This window comes from Pectinophora gossypiella, chromosome 28 (genome assembly GCF_024362695.1).
Source record: "Pectinophora gossypiella chromosome 28, ilPecGoss1.1, whole genome shotgun sequence".
NCBI classification, from domain to species: domain Eukaryota; kingdom Metazoa; phylum Arthropoda; class Insecta; order Lepidoptera; family Gelechiidae; genus Pectinophora; species Pectinophora gossypiella.
Window position 1 is genome coordinate 3,343,600 of NC_065431.1, and position 22,961 is coordinate 3,366,560.

Consider the following 22,961-nt stretch of genomic DNA (forward strand, 5'->3'; position numbering starts at 1 on the left):
TACCAGGCCTGGTTTTTGTTGACAGCACAGGTAGATTACCAACCCCATCGAACCTGGTGTCAGGGTTATTATTGAGTCGCAAAATTATCATTTATTAAGTAAAATTAACACAAGTTAATAGCGGGCCCTGCACTAGGGTTTCCCCTGTATCGCAGTAGCCCTATGATAAAATATGTTTTGCATAAAGATTAAGAATACAAAGTCCGGTGGAGAGACAGGTATGTACGGTCAATTAAAAAGAAAATAGGTACATATGATTCATTTTTAAAGAGAAATCTGGGGCCTTCGATGTGGCCATATAGACATATGGCCACACCGAAGCAATTCATCTAAGAAAGCAATATTGCTATTTGACATTTGATTGCATTGCGCTCTTTCTTTTATATGCGCAAATGTCAAATTGCAATATTGTTTTCTTAGATGAATTGCTTCGATGTGGCCATTTTAACCCCCCAGGAATTAAACATGTAAGTATCTTAAACTCTAGGAATCTTTGAATCTTACAATTATAGAGATCAGAGAAATTAAAACAAAAATCAATCAGTTGCTTTTTGATAAACGTCAAAACACGATATTACTATTTAATTTGTATGGAAAGCAACCTGTGACGTCATAGAAAATCGTGACAAAATGGCGCAATTATTATCACATTTTTCTTTATTAAAATTCATAAATAAGTTAAATAGAAAAAAAGAAAACGTATTTTGTCACCTTTAGATCTGTGTTTATTTAGTAATCAGAATTTCATAATGTATCTTTGACATAGGAAACTACCCAATTACAATAAAACAATTACATAACAATAAGTATAATTATTAATCTATTTAAGAAATTACTTTGTCGACACGCCTATCAACACCACTAAGCTGACCTCATACGATTCATTCAATCCAACTTGGGACGATTAACAGTAACGGTACCGTTTCTTATGGCTCTGCCCGCCCTGATAAAGACACGGGCCTGACTTTATGATTACTTATTTTACAGGTGTGATTTCTGCCGGAATTGTAGATCAGCCAATTTTAATGACGAGGTATAAACGAGGTCTTTATCACTTAAGAAGTCAAGGTGAGTAAAAGATATGCACAACTTTGTAACGTCGCCTTACTTATAGCATAGAATAAGGAATAATACTGCGTATAGAACGGCAACTCTCCGCTCCCCACCAGCGGCTGAGCTAGGTTTACCCCGCCCCCCCCCCGGACTAGTGTTGCCGCTCGATAGCGCCCTATCGATAGTTTACCAAAAAAAAAATAAAACGATCTATCGATACTATACGGTTTTTTGTTTTTCAACTATCGATAGTCACTCAATAAACAAAAATAAAATATACTTTATTTCGGACAAATTTACATCCATATCTACTAACCTAAAATACAAGAAAGAAAATACTTAAAAGCTATAAAACACCATAATGGCACACGCTTAAATGCTGATGGGTCCAGTGCTCTATAAAGCTGCTGTCCCACCTATCAGCTATTACTATCTACTATACTATACTATTACTATATACTATATATATATCGTACTATACTATTACTATCGAAATTAAGGTCACTATCGATCGCACAAAACTATCGACACTATCGATAGGATCGATAGCTTGCGCAATATCGAAGAGCGATACTATCTATAGGCCTATCGGTTGGGTAGATGATTTTGGCTGTTTACTATCGATAGTAAAACTATCGATTTTTAGGCAACACTACCTCGGACACAGTTTATACTTGAATCGTATAGCGTCAGACATCACACACATAGATACGCGTGTACGATAATATTAATGTGTGGTGTCTGTGTAAAATGAGATTGTTTGTATGAAGTGTCCGGGATGTGCGGTCACTAGTACTAATATGTATACACTTTGCAACCATGTCGCATTAACTTTTTTGACAATTTAAACCGTAAGCCTCATTAAATGTCAAATATGATAGTGCGACAGGGTTCTAAAGTGGGTACATGATATTGCTCATGACTGTACTATAAGCACACCCCCGACGACGCTTACGATTTAAATACGATTAATTCTAAACTATTATGGGGGGGTGAGGTAAACCTAGCTCAGAAGCTGGTGGGGAGCGGAGAGTTGCCGTTCTATACGTAGTATTAATCCTTAATCTACGTTTTTGGCGCAAACCACGTAAGCACCTTTTTAAAGAACTACATTGAATGTTATTTTTCTAAACAAAACCAACTCACGCCTATTTCCCACTGGGGTAAGCGGAGACTACGGAATTCTCCTCCACAAAAAGAGGCAAGCGTTCTACCAACTGGCCTACCACGGCTTATAGAGAACGATCGTACACGTTACCGCCATATAATAAATAAATAATCACATACGTCAACACGGTAACGTCGTGACACGTTATGCCCACAACGTTAAAGTTGAACTTTATATTGTAGAACAACGTTATAACACGTCAGTATTCGACGTATATAGACGTTCTGTCACGAAATACCGCTACGTAATAACGGCGACGTGTAATGACGTCGCGCGTGTAAGTGAACTATTATGTGTTTCAGATAAACAGACTAAAAATACCGTAAATGAAATAGATATGGAAGTGAATTTAAATAAAAATATTTATATTTGTAACGTAAAAGATAAATACATAAATGTGATAAATGAAGATGAGATAACTATAAATGTTCAAAGCAAGAACCGTATCGACAAGTTGTGGTAAGTATATAACAAACTTGGAAGATTTGGGGTGGGTCTCGGCTTAGGTCGAAAATTTAGTCATCATCACCAGCCCATTAACGTCCCCACTGCTGGGGCACGGGCCTTCCCTACGGATGGATAAGGAGATCGGGCCTTAAACCACCACGCGGGCCCAGTGCGGATTGGTGGTTATTGACGACTGCTAATGCAGCCGGGACCAACGGCTAAACGTGCCTTCCGAAGCACGGAGGAGCTCGAGATGATTTTTTTTTTGTGGTCACCCATCCTATGACCGGCCTTTGCGAAAGTTGCTGAACTTCAACAATCGCAGACCGAGCGCGTTTACCGCTGCGCCACCGAGCTCCTCAAAGGCCGCCAAAGACCTCTGACATGGCTCATGTAACGATTACTAACTTACATCAGTAAATAGTAACCGGGACCAATGGCTTAGCGTGCCTTCCGAAGCACGGATATCATTTTATTTTTGGACAATCAGGTGATCAGCCTGTAATGTCCTAGCCAAACTTGGGATCACTAAATGATTTTTCCTAGAAAGTGACATGTCCCTACTGGAAACCTCTTGATCGTGAGCCCAACGCTCTACCAATGGACCACGGAGGTCTTTTTTATTTTAATTTCATTTTTTATTCTTTCAGGTGTTTCAATGAAATGAGTGGCACTCAGAATATCATAGAGAACATAGATGAGAACAACAACAACCACATATATATAAAACAAGTAAGTAAATCTTTAATTCTATACTGGCCCTGATTCCTATAGACACCTTCTAATTTTATTTTAAGATGTGCATGTCATTTCGCACCTCATAATTTTATTTTAAGCTGAAGACAAGTCTTAGGCCTATTTCGATCGTGAATTTCGAATAATAAATCACTAAAGTCAAGGCTGTATGGTCCTCAGATCTTTGCCTGCCTTATATAAGGCGAATTTAAACAAGAACAACTTACATACATACATACATAAACTCACGCCTATTTCCCACCGGGATAAGCAGAGACTATAGAATTCCATTTGCTTCGATCCTGACACACTTCTCTTGCTTCCTCCACATTCATCAATCGCTTCATACACGCACGCCGGTTCAGAGTAGATCGTATTGAACCTTTTCTAAGGACATCTCCAATTTGGTCAACTTTCGCTTTATAAACCACTTTCGCAATTCTATTATCCTTCATCCGCTCAACGTGTCCAAACCAACCTAACATTCCCTTCTCAATCCTAGTCACTATATCGTCTTTTACACCATATCTCTGTCTTATCACACTGTTTCTCACTCTATCACTCAACTTCACACCGCAGATGCTACGCAAAGACCTCATTTCTACGGCATTGATACCCAACATTCACTACCGTACTTCAGCGTAGGGACAAGCACTGCATTGTGAACAGCCATCCTCGTATCTTGCGAGATACATTGGCTACTAACAACTGCATGCATTGCCCCATTCACTGAATTACCCAATCTCACTCTCCTTTCTATATCTTACAAGAACAACTTATCCGTCGAAAAGCATTCGGACGGACAAAGAGCAACACAGGAGGGAGTATACGCAAGCATTCCCCTCTGAGAACCTATATGTCCCCAGTACGGTCACGAGAATTAATATGTATATACTTTGGTACCAAGTCACATTAACTTTTTTGACAAATTGAACTGTAAGTCTCACTTAATGTCAAATATGTTAGTGCAACAGAGTCCTAAAGTGGGTACATTATAATGTTCATGACTGACCAGGTAGTTTTATAAAAACTAGTTGCAGTCGGCCTAGATGAATCCTGAATCTAGATACGTAGCTGATACGACGTCCTTGAAAAATGCCTAATTGTTCGGTATTTTGTTGCTAAAAGGGATCTGGCTAGTCAAATTTATATGTACGTTTATATAAGACTGCGTTTGCTCCATATTTTAGTAATAATATATCACATTATTACCATTGAATTCCCATAAACTATGGTCATATTTCATAAAATAGCCAACTTAAGTTGACCATATCGTTGAACGTTCAACGTTTAATGATAATTCAATCAATATAGGCGGTGTCCATGCTATGTTGTGTAATAAAAATGCGAATAGTCGGTTAATTTCTAAGGTTTTAAATTATTTACCTAATCTATACTATCGAGATGGAAAATTGTACATTGATTACATTGATTTATCGATTATAATATCAATCAAGTTTTAAATATAATCGACACCAGCGCCACTACCGGTGGATAATATCACTAATTTTACGATATGATTACCATCGTATGGCCATATCCTGAAATAATCGAGCACATCATGAAATTATCAATTCTAAGATCTGGACACGACATATACATAACATCAACGCAATACAGGTTAGGTTAGGTTAGGTTGGTCACAAACCTCCGAAACGAATTTCATTATTATTATAGCTTATTTGTGCTATTTCTGACATTTTATACAATAACAAATCAGAATCAGAATCGTTTATTCAACGTAATTATCATGGATAAACTTGTTGAACGTCAATGTAACATTTTTGAATTTACGTCATTTCGCAAGTTGTTATGGCTGAGGAGAAGAAATGACAAGAAACTGCAACAGCAACACATCTTTTAAAAACCAATGAGAATATACATTACAATTTATTTAATAACTAGAGGAACACATTCAATACTAGACATTTTTATCATTTAGGTAGTCATTAATCTTATAATAAGCTTTTTTACATAAAGTAAGCTTCACATGAGCTTTAAATTTATTTTCTGACAAATTTAAAATATTATCCGGTATTTTATTGTAAAAACGTATACATAACCCCAAAAAAGATGAATTTAATTTACTTAATCTAGAATTTTGAATAGCAATTTTATGTTTATTTCTTGTGTTGTAAGTATGCCTTTCACAGTTTCTCGGAAGGAGAGATACATTTTTACGTACATACATAATGTTTTCATATATATATTGACTTGCGACCGTGGTCTTTGCCTTTGTGGTTCAGTGGTTGAGCGTTGGGCTCACGATCCGGAGGTGCAAGTCCGGTATCAGGGTTCGAACTAGCGCTCCCTGTTTAAGAAGCAAGGCAGTGTACCACAGGGCTACAGTGACTCCGCAAGTACTTACAATAGTATTAATTGCAGATAACTGTAAAAAACTCCTTGCAAGGCATATGGAACTGTACTTTCTTGGGGCGTCAACATAGTTTCAATTCGTCTTGGTCACCGAAATATACATACGACAAAAAGACATATCTTAAGACGAACTGTTCTCTAAATGTTACTGTAATCGGTAAGTTTTTCCCCTAGTCTCATCAACCCTGGTGACAAAGTTATTATTGAGCCGCCAAAAGCCCCTAACATGGCTCATGTAGCAACGACGCACTCACACCAGTAAGTAGTAACTAGAGCAATGGCTGAAAATGCTTTTCTAATTACGGATCATCTTATTTTTGGACAATCAGGTGAACCAATTGGTCCACTTCCTTATAAGACACGACGTTCACCTTCTCTTTAATCTGTTCCATGTCAGCTCTTCTTAGTCTTTCCCTTCCTTTCCTAAAACCCTATCCCTTTTTTCTTTTTAGTGAAAGAATTGGCTCTTAAATTAATGATGATTAGGTGAACCACACTAGGGATTACAAAGTGATTTTTGCAATATGTCGAACTTGGGACCTCTGAATCGTGAGCCTAACGCTCAACCACTGGTCCACGGAGGCGGTTAAGACAAAACTATTAGTCTTTTCATACACCCTGAATAATTCATGTTTTTTTTTCAACCATAATCAATGGATCCGGAAGATCGTCCTACTTCTAACGATGTAATTGATGATTACCAAGGCGAAGACTCTTCATCATCACCTGCTAGTGAAGGTTAGTATTAAATAAGATGCAAGATTTATGATGCGGATGTAAGTGGCAAAGTTGGAAGAAGCCCTAGGCGTACATACCGCGATCAGATCCAGGATGTTTTGAAGAAAGGCCAGGGGACTCCGAAATACATTTCTCGGGAAATTGAGTTTCTTCAAGATGTTTTCCTTCACCGAAATCATTGGTTTAGGCCAGTGCTAGATTCGAAGTCAAGCGTTCCATCTGAGCTACCGTGTGGTTCCTGGGAGTTCATAAAAGTCTCTATTTCAGAGTGAAAATAAAGTTTATTTCATAAAGATCTTATCAGATCGCATCTTTTTAGAACACGATGAGCAAAATAGTATGAAAGAGATTAAATTCCATATGAAGATTAAAGACAAAACTTACAAATGTGACGTCGAACCGGAAGCGATACATTTAAAAGAAGGAGAGGACATAAAAATTATCGTCACCAGCAAAAAATTCGTCAACCACTTTTGGTAAGTTCAGAAATATAGTCGTAACGCGAGATGTTGGTTATTCCGGTTTCTCACAGGGTCCGCTTACCTAATCTGAAGATTTGGCAGGTCTCATCATCACTAATTTAAGAGCGACGCTCTTGTCGGTGTAGCATTCTCCATGCTACTTTTTTTGGGAAAAATAGGGCAGACACCAGAGTTGATGAGGTTGGTACTCCGCCTCACAACCCACACTATAGAAGAAGAAGATCATAGAAGGGAAGATCAAAGAAAACCAAGAAAAGCTAGAACACATTAGAGAGCATATTTTTGAAAATAATTCATTAATTTTTAATAATGTTTGCAGGTGTTTTTCGGAAAATGACAACAGTACTAATATTATGAGCGATATTATCACAAAAGAGACAGACAAAAAAGGCTTATATTACAAATTGGTAAGAACACATTCTACTGTAACTAGTATTATACCTGTCATTTTCTTATCCGCCGAAAATGAAAGGGACGGGTAATCGACAGTCATAAAATTTATGGAACACAAGTCAATTTAAGGCAAAATGGATTGCACATGAGCGAGGTGGCTATTTTATTTGCCCGGGATATCCTTTCATTTTAAAATTAACAGTTGTCAATCATCCGTCCCTTTCCTTTCGTTTTATTTTCTTTAGGCGAATAAGAAAATGACGGGTATAACTTAAAATAAAATTAGGAGGTGTCTGCAGGAATCGGGGCCAGTACGAAGAACTGTCAAAACGTAGGAACACTTAACAGTGCTGCCTGCATTTGAGCTTCTAGTTTTATTAAAAGCCTCACAAGAGATTTTTTTGCAGGGAGCCGTGACAAGATCTATGGAGGGAAAGTGGAACTGCACATTTCTAGGACTCCCGCTGTACAATTATGGACCTACGTATAAATTCAATGGATTCACATATTTACGGGCAAACTGTAATTTGAACGTCTTTGTTGAACGTAAGTTATTTTTCTCATAATCATATCATTTATTGCGTTCCACATGGTAGAAGGTTGGTAACATAAGGTGAGTAATAGATATGGACCCGGATTGGGCACAGCAATTTAATCGTAATAAATAAGAATAAGTATAATTTAGACATACAAGTAACTTAAAAGAAAACTATTTATTATTAAAAAAAACTCCTGCAGAGTATAAAAGCTTTTGTCAATTAGGTACTTCATTCTGAACTGGGAGGTCAAAAGACCACATCGAAGCAATTCATCTAAACAAGCAATATTGCAATTTGATATTTGCGAATATAAAAGTGCGCAATGCAAACAAATATCAAATAGCAATATTGCTTTTAATGAATTGCTTCGATGTGGCATTTTTAACCCCGATCTTCAGAACCCCGATACCGACCCGCCGGCTTTGTCGACGTTTTCCATCATTCATCGCTTACTGCTATCGACCCATTAGAGCCGATTAGATCTTCTCTAAATAATCCTGTAAGAGGACGCCCTGAGCCGAGGTTCGCGGCCAACTAGGCTTCCTCAGGCCTGTTGTCTTAAATTTTGTTCCGGGTGAGGTAATTAGTTCGTCTTGCGATAGATGTACGGTCGCGAGCATTAATATGCATACACTTTGGTACCATGTCACATTAACTTTTTTGACAAACTGAACTGTAAGTCTCACTAAATGTCAAATATGTTAGTGCGACAGAATCCTAAAGTGGGTACATTATATTGCTCATGACTCATGACTGTACAATGAAAGAGCAAAAGTGCAGCCACTGAACCCAGCGAATTATTCGTAAATAGTGGTGAAATTATGAACCATTAGTTGTCGTAATTATAAAAATGTTTTTGTACGTATTTTTGGTCTATTACAGAAACGACATGTAACCAGGAGGTCTTAAGTGCGACCAGTTAATTTATTACTTTGCAATAAACTGATTGGACTTCTGCACCTTATCGTCTGACTACCCCAATTGGGATATAGCCGTGAGCTTTTTTGTTGGTCCAGGGTAATAAACAATGTCCCTTTTTACATTACAGAACTGCCTTCATCTACAATTTCTCCTACAATTCCTGTTTCTACCTACGAGGACAGTATAAGTAACGCAAATGGTATGTATTTTTTTCGATTAGACAGTTCACGGGGATATAAAAAGGCCAATATGCAGAGTATTAGTGACATAGTAACGAATACTGAGGGGGATGATTCAGGCAATGATTCTGAGTTAATATCAAGTGGAATGTTCCGTCGCCAAATTCATGTTTTATTTTTAGTATTCTTTTAAATTAAAAAAATTAAATAAAAACATAAATAAATAAAAAAATTAAATTTAAATTTAATAATAAAATAATAATTAAAATAATAATAATAATAAATTAAATTAATTTATATTTAATAATTAAATATTTAATTTTAATTATTTTTTATTTTTTTATTGATTTTTTAATTATTTTCAATTTCACAAAATCTCAACCACTGGACCACGGAGGCCGTTCGATAGTATATTAAACGGTGTCCTCTTGTGCATTACAAAAAAACAAATATCTATCAACTACGAGTATCTCTCCTCATCACAGGAAAGCCAAGTATGATCGGCTATTTATCAAACTAATACTTTTGTATGCAGTATCTTACGAAAAGTACTGATAAAATTGCAGCCTTCCACATAAAATATACATTGACCGAAAAAGTGGTAAAATAACTCATTGGTGCAAGTCCGATACCGGGAATTTCAGCGCTCCCCATTTGTCCGGCCAAGTAGTTAATGCCATCTGCGGCAAATCTACAATAAGTCACGTCAAACTAAAAGATTCGAACCGGCTCTTACCGGGGTTTTAGTGTTCCTACTATTTTATATTTTACCAAGCCGTGGTAGCCCAGTTGGTAGAACGCTTGCCTCACACTTTGAGGTCGCAGGTTCGAATCCAGCACAGGCCTATACCAATGATTGTCAAATTCGTTTTGGATCATAAATGATTATCACCTGCTCAGCGGTGAACTTAAACATCGTGAGGAAACCCACATTCCCGAGAAATTAATTTTCGGAGGTATGTGACTTAACTTGTACCTATTGGGCTGGTTATTTTCCCTTCGCGGGTTGGAAGGTCAGACAGGCAGTTGCTTCTGCAAAAATCCAGACCTGTCAAATCTTCAGATTAGGTAAGCGAACTCTGTGAAAAACTGGATAATGCTACGGAGATGACTATTTTATATTTCACAGATTCCAGTAATTATGAAATTGCTAACATGATATCATTTACTATTGATATAATAAAGAATACATTCATGTGTGCAGTTAAACCAAAAAGCATAGATTTGATAGAAGGAGAAATGTTGACAATCAAAATCAACAGTAAACCATACATCAATTATAAATGGTAAGTAACTATGTTCATAAACATCACCATCTTTAATATAAGATCCACGCTCTTGTCGGTTTAGCATTCTCCACTCTTGTCTATCAAAGGCCAATTCTTTAACTTCCTTATGAGACACGATGTTTGCCTTCTCTTTAATTTGTTCCCATATGTCTCTTCTTGGTCTTCCCCTTTCTTCTATCCTCACTTCTATGACGTTTTTAACAAATTCGTCGTGTCTTATTAAGTGTCCAATCATCTTGCCTCTTCTGTCCTCAATTACTCTCAATGATTGTGTCCTTTCCCTTACTCTTTCAGTTGCTACTTTCAGGTGTTTTTCAGGAAATGATACCAGGACAAATATTGCCGAAGATATTGAAGAACTGAATGATGAGTCTGACGTACATACGTTCGTTAAATATGTAAGTGACTTTTATTTAACTCGACTTAGAGGGGATGAGTGTGACGTGTGTCATACCTGATGCAAGGGTTGTCCATCGCCAACGGGCAGGGATCCCTGCTACAATTTTTAATTCAAGTATTTTTATTTACGCCGAATTTCGACGTTTGGTGCCTTGATTTGATGCCTTGTTAGGCATCCACCTGGTAGATCGTATACCAAACGTCGAAATTCGGCAACGCAGTGAAATCGAAGATATAGGTATACGAATCGCTAGGCTTAAGTGGAAATGGGCAGGACACTTGGCAAGACGGGAAGACAACAGATGGACTAAGGCTGTTACTGAATGATGGCCAAGGGATGGTATGCGATATCGACGCAGATCACCATCCCGGTGGTCGGATGATATTGTGAGGTATGCCGGAAAGCAATGGATGAGACATGCACAGAACCAGAAAGGATGGCGTGAAAGAGAGGAGGCCTATGCCCAGCAGTGGGTGGATACAGGCTGACTAGGTAGATAGATAGTTTTTTATTTGACATATTGTAATATGTATTGTCCACATAAGTCGTGGTATTGTAACTTTATTACATTAATTAATTTACATTGGACTTGTGACTTGTGTTGTGATTGAGCCGGACATGTTTATCGCATGCACCTTGAGCGGTAGATGCAGATCTTCACGCATTGGGTGCCTCATGACAGATAATTATCACGTTAACTGTGAACAACGTCATCTATCGTGTTTTTGGGGAACGTCGATTAGAAAGTCCATCATTGGGCGCGAACTTCGGCTGAGGCCACCGTCTGAAAGTATTATATTTGACAGAATCAATCGACCCTAGAGGGGCGATAGCGATAAGCTAGGGAAAACGTCTACCACGTCAACGATGTAGGTCGGGGTCCGGAAGTGTTTGTTGTCGCGAGTTGATTGGCTGCCTCTATGGCTAGAGTAATCTGGTCCGTCAGGATCGTATAATTACGGGTATGTCCTGAAGTAACGTTTGTAATGTCGCCGGTTCAAATCCAGCAGGCCTAAACCAATGTTCTTCCAATTTGTTTTCGAATTCTTGTTCGGATCTTAAATGAGTATCATTTGGTCAGCTGTGAGGAAACCCGGAGGGATGTTACCTTAACCAGTATTGGGCTGGTTTTACCTTCGGGTTGGAAGGTCAGACAGGCAGCCGCTTCTGTAAAAACTGCACCTGTCAAATCTTCAGGTTAAAAAACGGAAAAAGCTAGGGAGATGACGATTTCTTATTTTTATAAGCTGATAGCATGTTATCTGAAACGATTCCTTTTTACTTCTTTATTTTAAGGAGATTCTATTTTTGATTAGATATTTTTTTGTTCAGGTGGATGTGACAACATCATTGGAGGGAAAATGGAACTGCAGTTTCTTAGGTTTTTGGAATGCACCAGATATTTTCAAGCCAAGATTTACGTACAACGGATATCAATACTTAAGAACTAACTGCTCTTTGCATATCAATGTTAAACGTAAGTATAAACAATGGGCAGTGATCGGGATAGGTAGTGCCATTTGCGAGATTTGCCTAAACATGGATATGCCTCCCAAATCGTCGCTGACGTTGCTAACTGGCGAATCTGATTTACACCTTTTGCTACTGTCAATAAGACATAAATTATTTTGGCAAAAAATTGCAGATACGTCAGTTTGCACAAAGTCAGCCACGAAATTTTGAATCTCGAAAAGTCAATCAATCAATCAATAACAAAAAGTCGAAACACAATTCGATTTTTTATTTTGTGAATTCTAGTAATTTGTATTGCTCTTTGGTTTATAATTTTTTATCACGCTTTTATTTTATTTATTTACGTATTTGTCTTAACTGTCTGTTTGTCTGGATCAACAAACTTTCAGATTTATAATGAGTAGGTCTATACTTTTATATAGTAGAAGAAGAAGTCAATACAATTATGTAACGAAATCTCGAAATTTTATAAATCTCCCGGTCATGTCCATATTAACCACAACATTCAGGGTCACTGACCTCAAATGGGTACCCTCAGGCCTGTTGTCTTAAATATTGTACCGGGTGAGAGCCCTCAGAGCGCCCCATTTGTCCGGCTAAGTAGTCAATACCATCTAGATAGATTCTAATACCATCTAGGTAGATTTGCCGCAGAAAAAACCTCAAATGGCACTCCTATACTGATCACTGATAATGAGTTAAAGTAGACTTAAGAAAAATATTTACGATGCGGATATAAGTGGTAGAATTGAAAGAGGAAGGATTAAGTGTACAGTCATGAGCAACATGTCTTTAGGACTCTGTCGCACTAACATATTTGACATTTAGTGAGAGTGACAGTTCAATTTGTCAAAACAGTTAATGTGACATGGTACCAAAGTGTATACATATTAATGCTCGTGACCGTACATACCGCGATCAGGGGCGTTAAAAAGCAATATTGCTATTGGCATTTGTATCCATTGCGCACTTACTTTTATATGCGTCAAATTGCAATATTGCTTTTTTAGATGAATCACTTCGATGTAATTTTTAACCCCTGATGTTGAAGAAGCCTTTCTCAGGTCAGGCCATGATTACTCTAAAACGGCGAAGCATGAAGTCTTCGATGAGAGTGGACTTGATTGTTTATACAATGTGTTTCTTATGTGTACAGTAAAGACACATCAGTTCACTACTATATCCCAATTGGGGTAGTCAGAGGTACATCGATCGCAAGAATCGAACCAAGTAGTAGTACGGTCACGAGTACTAATATGTATACAACCTTGTCACATTAACTTTTTTTACAAATTAAACCGTAATTCTCATTAAATGTCAAATATGATAGTGCGACAGGGTTCTAAAAAGTGGGTACATGATATTGCTCATGACTGTACCTACATCGTACTAAGTAGGTACCCACACCTCACTGAGCTTAAACAACCTCCGTGGTCCAGTGGTTGAACGTTGGGCGTCGATCCGGAGGTCTTGGGTTCGATTCCCGGTGGGAACATATCACAAAAATCACTTTGTGGTTCCTAGTTTGGTTAGGACATTACAGGCTGATCACCTGATTGTCCGAAAGTAAGATGATCCGTCTTTTGGAACGCACGTTAAGCCGTTGGTGCCGGTTACTACTTACTGATATAAGTAATTAGTCGTGACATGAGCCATGTCAGGGGCCTTTGGCGGTTCAATAGTAACCCTGACACCAGGGTTGATGAGATTGGTACTCCACCTCACAACCCACACGATAGAAGAAGACCGAGCTTAGAAATAAAGAATTATTGTATTATGAAGTATTATTATGTTTCTTTTCAGCACGATCGACAACTATAGTAGAACCCACTTCTACGGTTCCAATCACGTTATCTACTACTACTACAAGTTCGATTTCTACATCTACGAACTCAAGTACGATTTCTGCGGTTACTCTCCCAAGTTCCACTCCATCGAGTTCATCAGCTTTTATAACTAACAAAACTGCCGATTCTCGTAGCGGTGATAGGAGTAGTAAAAGTAGAAAAATAAATAATAATATACGCAAAGGTCAGTGGACTACTCGAAAGCCTATACCAACGACCTCTAGGAGTTCTAGAACAACAACTCTGTCAACAACAACTCTGTTAACAACAACTCTGTCAACAACAACTCTGTCAACAACAACATCAGTAACCACCACAACAAAACCGACAACTCATTTCAACAAAAAAAATCCTAACACTGTCACTCCGATGCTGGGTAAGTATATATGATTTTAAATTACCAGAAATTAATTAAAAACGTATCATCGTATATCGGATCGCATCGTATGTCGGAAAAAGTAAGATGATTTCTAAAAGTAAGAGTTTCCGAGATCACTTCGGAGGGCATGTTGAGCAGTTGGTCCCGGCTATTAGCCGTAAAACACCTCCACCAACCCACAGAGGAGCAGCGTGGTTGAATATGCTCCATACTCCTTCGGGTTAATATACGACGCCCTGTGCCAAGCAAGCCAGCTTTTTTTTGTTTAGTTTGGGACCAAAACGCAAATTGTTGTCGGGCTCCGTGGTCTAGAGTATGAGCGTTGGGATCACGATCCGGAGGTCCTGGGTTCAAATCCCGGTGGGGACATAACACAAAAATCACTTTGTAAGTTTTGTTAGGACACTGCGGGCTGATCACCGAATTGACCGAAAGTAAGATGATCTGTGCTTGGGCAGGCACTTTTCAGTCCCGGTTACTACTTACATCAGTTACCGACTACTGATGTAAGTAGTAACCGGTCGGTCATCCACCTCACAACCCACACGAGAGAAGGATAAATTGTTTGAGTCCATCAAATAAATTATCTTTGTTTCTTTCTCAGTAAAAGTTACAAGCCGTAATTAAAATCTATTTATAACCGTTTCATTTCACAGAACCTATCGTAGGCATTTGGCCAAGCGAGCTCCGTTTTCGAACACGGTTTTATAAAGAAGGCGACGAATAATAAAACACTATGATGAAGTACACAAACAAATAATGACTTGGTCAAGAGAGCTTAAAGTGGACAATATGATCCACGCAGGATATATTTTTGTCATACGCAATATATAAAGTATGAGTGAGTGAGCGTAATCGCGCCTTGTATTTGATGATCTTGAAATGTGAAAAGCAGTTGCTAGTGTACAGAAAAACCTACTTCGGTTTATGAGACACCATATTAGTTACCAATGTTGTTTGAAACTCTATTACAACAAATAAAAAAAAATGATTTCGAAAACGGATCGAAATTCGAAGACCTGACGCAAAAATAAATATATTACAATTCATTAACAATACACATTTTTTTCTTTTTTTACGTATCCCGAAAATGCCACAATTTATACGCATACTACGTTCTTAAATTTTTAGTCTTTGACCATAAAATAAAAAAAAAACAATTCACACCAAAACTAGCGGGTCTGTTGCATCTTAGATCTCTTTACACCTCGATCCACAGATGGGATTACTGGGTGCGATCTGTTTGAGATGTTGAGGCATATAGAAATCCGGTTTAATACAGAAAATCTGTTTTTTTTTCTGTAAATTCTTGGCCGGAGAACAAATGAGGAGTTTCTTGTTCCATATCTTGCCCCATAACGTTTCCAGACGTTCCGTATTCTGTGTGAGCTTTAAAACGCGAAAACGCTGTTTATATATTTTTTTTTCGCTGCAAAATTCCGCCAGTTTTGATGTGCATTGCCGTTTAATACTTTAAAGATATTGCTTTGAAATTATAATTATCTTCGACAACATAAAAATACGGTTTATTTTATTGGCATGATCAGAAATATACATACCTATTTTTAACCAATTTCAAAATATAAGGAAGTTATCAATTTTAAAGGTTCAGGATTGTGAAATGAAACAGTAATTACATTTGGATTTTAATTGCGGTTATAACTTTAAGAAACTATAGAAAGACACATTTACAAACAACATAAATAAATAGTCACTTTTAAAGTTACCCAAAAAAAGGTTATAAATTAATATGTATATTTCTGGTCACGCCTCCTGGTCACCCCGCATCTTTTTTTAAGTTTTCTTTTTTTTTAATTGTACTTATTGTATAATGTATCCGATAATTTGAATTCGGAAATTCGGTGACATATCTACGGAAACGTGATGGTAGTACATAATATAGAGTTGATATTACCGTTCAGCGCCCTGCGGATTTTTTAAAAAATAACTACATAACGTAGTATCACGATTTCACGAATGTATCATAGACAAAAAGGTACCCAGTACCTTTGATAGTGTTAGTGACACCGTAACGAATACTGAGGGGATGATTCAGACCATGATTCCGAATTGATATCAAGTGGAATTTCCCGTCGGAAAATACATGAAAACTTTAGTGTATTTATAAATTATTTTCAGTTCCATACTTTTGCGACGGAAAATTCCACTTGATATCAACTCAGAATCATGGGTCAAATCATCTCCCAAAGTTTTCATTACGACGTCACTAAAACCCTGTATTATGTAGTAAAATGAAGTTTAGGTAAATATGTCATCGAATTTTCGAATGACCTGTAAGCTAATAATGAGTAATGGCCCCATACAAAAATCTCTATCCCTAACGCGTTAGTGCGAGGGAGACAGACACTCTTCGCGCTCTCCCTTACTCCTTAGCGGCTTACGGCCATTTAAGACTAAAGTAAGACCCAGAGGGGGTGAGGTAGGCGTCCGATACGAATTGGTGCGGGGCGGAGAGAATTCTATAAAAAGTAATAGTTTTTTTTCAGAGCTCAGTGACAAAACAGTTACTGATAGTACTACGGGGTCCGATAAAGAAAATGAACCTACTGGTACAGGTCAGTAGTCATACTCTTTTATTTATTTATTTAACAGTTTATTGTACACAGAACAGGGGGGTTAAAATGGCCACATCGAAGCAATTCATCTAAAGAAGCAATACTGCTTTTTGACATTTGTTGGCATTGCGCACTTACTTTTATATGCGCAAATGTCAAATTGCAATATTGCTTTTTAGATGAATCGCTTCGATGTGGCCTTTTTAAACCATCAGGATATAAAACAATAAGACTAACACAAGACAGACAAATGGTTCAGCTTATTTCCAGTAGAAATCTCTTCCAGCATTTATACATCTCATTCATTTCATTCTCTTCTTTTCTTCTTTTTCCAAACTTCAAAAGGGAAACAGAACCCATTACAAGATCACTTTATAAGCCGTTAGGCCCGGTCCTGCAGACGCCATCTTATTTTATTTAAAGTTATACCTGTCATTTTCTTATCCGCTGAAAAAGAAAGTGACAGGTAATCGACAGGCATAAAATTTATGCAACACACGTCAATTTTAAACAGTAATCTAAAACAACCGTCTAAAAATTTTACTTTGGCCAATAACCCGACAGGGTTAAGTGGACAGCACGTCAAACGGATTGCATACCAGCGAGATACCTATTTTATTCGCCCGGGTTATTCATTCGTTTTAAAATTAACTTGTTGACAATCATCTGTCCTTTTCCTTTTCGGCGGATAAGAAAATGACGGGTATGACTTAAAATATAATTAAAAGGTATCTGCAGGAACCGGGGCCATTATGTACATTTTGTTACAGGAATCTCAATGATGTTAATATCATATTGCTTCGCGGGAATAGCTTGTGTGTTAATTCTGATAGTGCTTGTATGCGTCTTGGTCAAGCACATTAAGAGAAGCAAGCGGATAAAGGTAATACAGGGTGTTAGTGACATCGTAACGAATACTAAGGGGGATAATTCAGACCATGATTCTGAGTTAATATCAAGTGGAATTTTCCGTCGCAAAATTGTTTTTTTTATTATTATTATTTTCAATGATATACTTTTGCGATGGAAAATTCCACATATTAACTCAGAATAATGAGCTGAATCATCTCTCTCAGTATTCGTTACGATGTCATTGACAACATAGTCATACAAGTAGTCATACAAGTGGCTATGGGTGTCAGTGACACCGTAACGAATACTGAGCAGGATAGTTCAGACCATGATTCTGAGTTGATATCAAGTGGAATTTTCTGTGGAAAATTCATAAAAAAAATGTTTATTTTTAATTATTTTTAGTTCCATACTTTTGCATCGGAAAATTCCACTTGATATCAACTAAGAATCATGGTCTGAATAATCTCTCAAAGTTTTCGTTACGATGTCACTAACACCATGTATAAAAAATACATTTTCGCAGAAATCAACAACAGACGTGACCTACGAAAACCTGAGCGGCGACACCAACCGTCAGTTCCCACCGAACTTGGAAGCGTTGTACGCTAAACCTTATGACACCAGGTCCTTAGAAGAGGAATCCCCTTACGCCGTAACTTCATACCAAGACACAGACACCTACAGCGTTCCTTACGTCGAAACCGATGTTAACAAGCTATACGCGAAGCCTGTACCGAAAAAAGACCGCAAGGAACAACTGTACACCAAAGTTTTACCGAAAAATCAAAGAAAACCGAAAGGATCCGAGGTAACTTATGCAGAAATCGAGCATACTCCCACGAAACGACTTGTGCCGAAGGATAACACGGCTACATATAGTGAAATAATGTCGGAGAACTATGCAACAGCCAATAAAGGTTATGAGAATGTCTGTCGAGGTGCTTATGCTAATACCAAGGATACTGAGTACGCGGAACCAGCGTATTGTGAAGCGAAACGATAGGTACCTACTGTTAAACAGACCAACCAGGGGGTTTAAAAAGGCCACATCGAAGCAATTCATCTAAAAAAGCAATTTTGCTATTTGACATTTGTTTGCATTGCGCACTTACTTTTATATGCGCAAATGTCAAATTGCAATATTGCTTTTTTCAGTGAATTGCTTCGATGTGGCAACATTTGCGCATATAAAAAGTAAGTGCGCAATGCAAATCACTGTCAAATAGCAATATTGTCTAATAACAGATTGTCCATAGTCTCTGCTTACCTCGGTGGGAAATAGATTAGCGTATGTTGATTTATGTGTGTAAGAGTTTAAAGGCTGTATTATAAACTATAGTTAATGTTAAAAGTTAGGTACCTACTACTACTGTAATTACTAATTAATTACCTACAATTTTTTTTTAATAATTACGTAATATGAGTTATAATTTTAATTAAACTTTAAAATGTTATATAAGTTCATGACTAAATTCCCATACATCCATCATCATTTATAATATAAAACTTATCATATTTAAATTGTAACAGCAATAAAAAATATTTTTAAAGAGCCCAGTACTTATTTATTTTTTCAAAATCCTGTAATTTATCCGATAGAGCGCATTATTTAAATTTAACAGAGCAACGTCATCTCACGGAAAAACCTAGAACTATTTACTAAAAGCGCCATCTCTGAATTTCGTGTAGTATCTTTTTGTACTCGAAACTAACACAGTTTCAACGCAGTATGCACCTACTACTAGAGATATTATGATTATGATGACGTTAGATGTCGCCTGTAGTACTTTTTCAGAAAGATGCAGTAGAATTTTAATCAAAGAAACGGAAAACAAGAAAAACGGTTATTTAAAAAAAAAACAATGTCCAATTGTGGTAAATAAATAAATGAATATTAGCTTAGTTAAAAACCCGGGATGAAAACAAAATGTAGGTAATATAAAGGACTCCTTGCAGTACCGATCTAAATAATGAAGTCGTAAATGCAACGTAACATACATACGGCCCAGAGCGGGGCACAGGCGTCCCCTCAATCAACCGGAGGGGGTAGCATACTCCACCACACTGCTCCACTGCGGGTTGGTGGAGCTCTTTTACGGCTAACAACCGGCTAACCAACGGCTTAACGTGCCCTACGAAACACGGAATCATCTTACTTTTTCAGACAATTAAGTGATTCAGGCCCTTGTAACGTAGGAAAAATAAGTTCACCAATGAAAATTTAATGTGACTATTAGCCTAGGTACCTACCTACTTTTAAAATTAATGAATTCTAGCACAAGCCTCAAATTTACAAAAATGCCGGACTATGTGTAATAAAAAGAATGTCGAGAGGTTAATCGCTAAATTTATTGATCAATGGCTAAAAACTGGATTATTTCATCCAAGCATGCCAAAGAAATAATTAGTCTACTTAACAATAATGCGAAGGAATATCGACTTGAGGTAGGTAGGTAATTTGGCGTAAGTTTTAATGTTTCCATACTTTCTATAATGAAATAAACTGCGGTACTTACGTGCTAAAGAAAGTGGCGGACCATAAAAGTTGCAGTTATCCATTCCAGTGTTTATGTTTACTTTCGTTTCTGTATTTAAATGATTTCACGAATTTTCCACACACACACTATAGCACAACACTATACTAAATAATTACTTCACTTTTACTAACTTTTAATAATGATCGTATATTAGTATTACACGCTTTATAGAAACTTAGCTACTTTTATGGTGTATTATTAAACCATGATTATTTTAAGTCAACTCGTTTGAAAAACAAAAAGCTGCCCGACTTCTGCCCCGCTGCGTTTTCTTTTTCGCGAGAAGGGCAATTCGTTTCATTTGCCAATTTTGTTTAACTTTCTTTTTACAGGCAAAGGTTGCGTTGACGTTCTGCCCTGCGGCTAGATCTTTGTAAGTTCCTTTTGTTGGCCACTTTATTATACATTTTTTCCATCGCTGCGATTAAAGGAATTTTGGAGCGCTTTTATTTCGCTTCGTTAGGTAATTTCCTAACAGATGTTTGGGTTTGTTTTGGATACAATCGAGGGTTAAACGTAATCTGTGGTACTTACCTCTCTCTCTCTCTCCTACCTATACCTACTAACTTTAAAATGTTCAAAGTCAACAAACTCTTTTTTGAGTAGGTATAATAATTTAATGTAATAAAAAGGTTTTTTATAGTCTGACTTGCTTTAATTTAAAATAATAGCGGTAACAAATAAATAGGCAGGTGGATCTTATTTCCTTTCAAGGTTCCAAGGTACAAAATAAAGTCAGTCGACCGTCTACGGAACCAAGTTGCCCACATAGCTTTTCATCCAAATCTGTCCGGTGCGTTTCCAAATTTGCGACTTGTCATTCGTGACTCGAGAATTCGCGATAGGTACGACGACCTGTATAATTCCTTTATTTACATTATTTGCATATTATATTCACGGTTAGTAAGAAATATTATTATAATAGTAATATTCTCGATACATAAAAAAAGCAGGCTACCACGGTAACGATGTTTGAAATGGCCTGCCAGAGTTTGTTTACTAGGTTGATAGGTAGGTACCTACTACTTCTATCGTGTGGGTTGTGAGGTGGAGTAAGTACCAACCTCAGGGTTACTATTGAGCCGCCAAAGGCCCCTGACATGGCTCATACAACGACTACTTGCTTACATCAGTAAGTAGTAACCGGGACCAAACGGGTCAACGTGCCTTCCGAAGCACGGATCATCCATCGGTACCTACTCATTTGTCGGATACGCTATCAGACAGACAATTTATCTGTATGGGGCTTAAATAGGACAGCGCACAATCAGACCTGGGCCCTGTTTTATAAAGCTGACAATCCGACAAGTCGACATATGTCAAAAAGTGACAATCCTAAAATTTTTCTGTTTAATAAAACTGACAGGCGACAAATTTGTCACGGTGGAAAATTTACAAATATGTCGAATTGTCGCGACAATTCGACATATTTCTGTTTAATAAAACTTTTTGGGCGACAGGTGACAGGTGACAATTTGTCGTGAAAAACTTGTCAAATCAGCTTTATTAAACAGAAAATTGTCACGACACATTGACATATTTGTAGAATTGTCCGACAATTCTGACAGGAGAGTTACCCTCTGTCGCGAAACTATATTTTGAATTTTAAAGGAGTAAGAAAGTGTTTATAAAACACGCATTACAAAAAATGGTACTATCATCGAGCAGTGAAAGTCAATTGGGCACTAAACTTCCCAAACAGTATGTTTCTATTTTCATAGATAATCCCCAAAATACTTAGTTTCTTGTGCATTTCCATCACACGCGATCAAAACAAACAATCGAAGTTGCACTAGTGATTGATTCTTTCTTTTACTTTGTTAATATTTTTTCTATTTTACCCTCATTTAGCTTCATAAAACATTATTATTTACAAATATGTCAAAATTCGACATAATTGTCACGACAATCCCACAATTGTGGTGACGTAATAATTTGACTGTGGTTTTTTGACATATGTCGAGTTTTATTAAACGCTTTTTTAAATGACAAATATGTCACGTTTTCACGGTCGATTTTTGACATAATTGTTACCTTTATAAAACAGCCTAAGCGCGACAATTCTACAATTTTGTCATTTTTTGACAGATTTGTCGAATTGTCAGCTTTATAAAACAGGGCCCTGTTGTCTTAAATTTTTGTACCGGGTGACAGTCACCAAAGCTCCTCATTTGTCCGGGCACTTGTCCGGTCAAATGAGGAGCATTTCAAGTGAAGTGAAAAAGGGAGGAAAACGAGCCCTTAATGTTTAGTAGATAATAGATACTATTCCCTGTTATTAAATTAAATTATGAACCTGTTATCAAAACATTAATATAATTAATTATCTGTAACACTACCGTTATCGGTATCAAAATTATCATCGGCTAAAAATTATCTTGATAATTACTAATTATGATTAAACCTTATTGCTGAAGCGACAAAGTCTATTATCGCTCTTTGGACAAACCACGAAACATTTCGCGCAAGCGTACAATAAAACCGAACGTATATTTGTCCCCCAAATTGCGTTTAAGAAAAAGAGACAAAAAGATTCCCCTTTCAATACGAACAAATAAATTGACCATCTTATCG

General features: G+C 37.2%; 1 protein-coding gene across 6 annotated transcripts in view; it reads left to right on the forward strand.

The window, feature by feature from the left end:
* Positions 1-19,402, forward strand: part of LOC126379110 (uncharacterized) — a 45,717-nt gene extending 26,315 nt beyond the window's left edge. Inside the window, exons 14-29 of one of the 6 annotated variants that reach the window (XR_007568245.1) lie at positions 988-1,068; positions 2,524-2,680; positions 3,319-3,400; positions 5,789-5,936; positions 6,446-6,517; positions 6,837-6,993; positions 7,319-7,406; positions 7,800-7,938; positions 8,980-9,051; positions 10,161-10,317; positions 10,628-10,718; positions 12,053-12,197; positions 13,997-14,416; positions 16,916-16,995; positions 17,766-17,878; positions 18,374-18,512. Coding sequence is in view for 5 of the 6 variants with exons in the window: in XM_050027715.1 (XP_049883672.1) it covers positions 988-1,068; positions 2,524-2,680; positions 3,319-3,400; positions 5,789-5,936; positions 6,446-6,517; positions 6,837-6,993; positions 7,319-7,406; positions 7,800-7,938; positions 8,980-9,051; positions 10,161-10,317; positions 10,628-10,718; positions 12,053-12,197; positions 13,997-14,416; positions 16,927-16,995; positions 17,766-17,878; positions 18,374-18,853 (2,471 nt within the window). In the remaining variant the exon portion in view is untranslated. Of the gene's footprint in view, positions 1-987; positions 1,069-2,523; positions 2,681-3,318; positions 3,401-5,788; positions 5,937-6,445; positions 6,518-6,836; positions 6,994-7,318; positions 7,407-7,799; positions 7,939-8,979; positions 9,052-10,160; positions 10,318-10,627; positions 10,719-12,052; positions 12,198-13,996; positions 14,417-15,075; positions 15,217-16,915; positions 16,996-17,765; positions 17,879-18,373 lie in introns of those variants that run through there. The other 5 variants (XM_050027715.1, XM_050027716.1, XM_050027717.1 and 2 more) reach the window with 5 other exon arrangements.
* Positions 19,403-22,961: the final 3,559 nt, after the last annotated feature.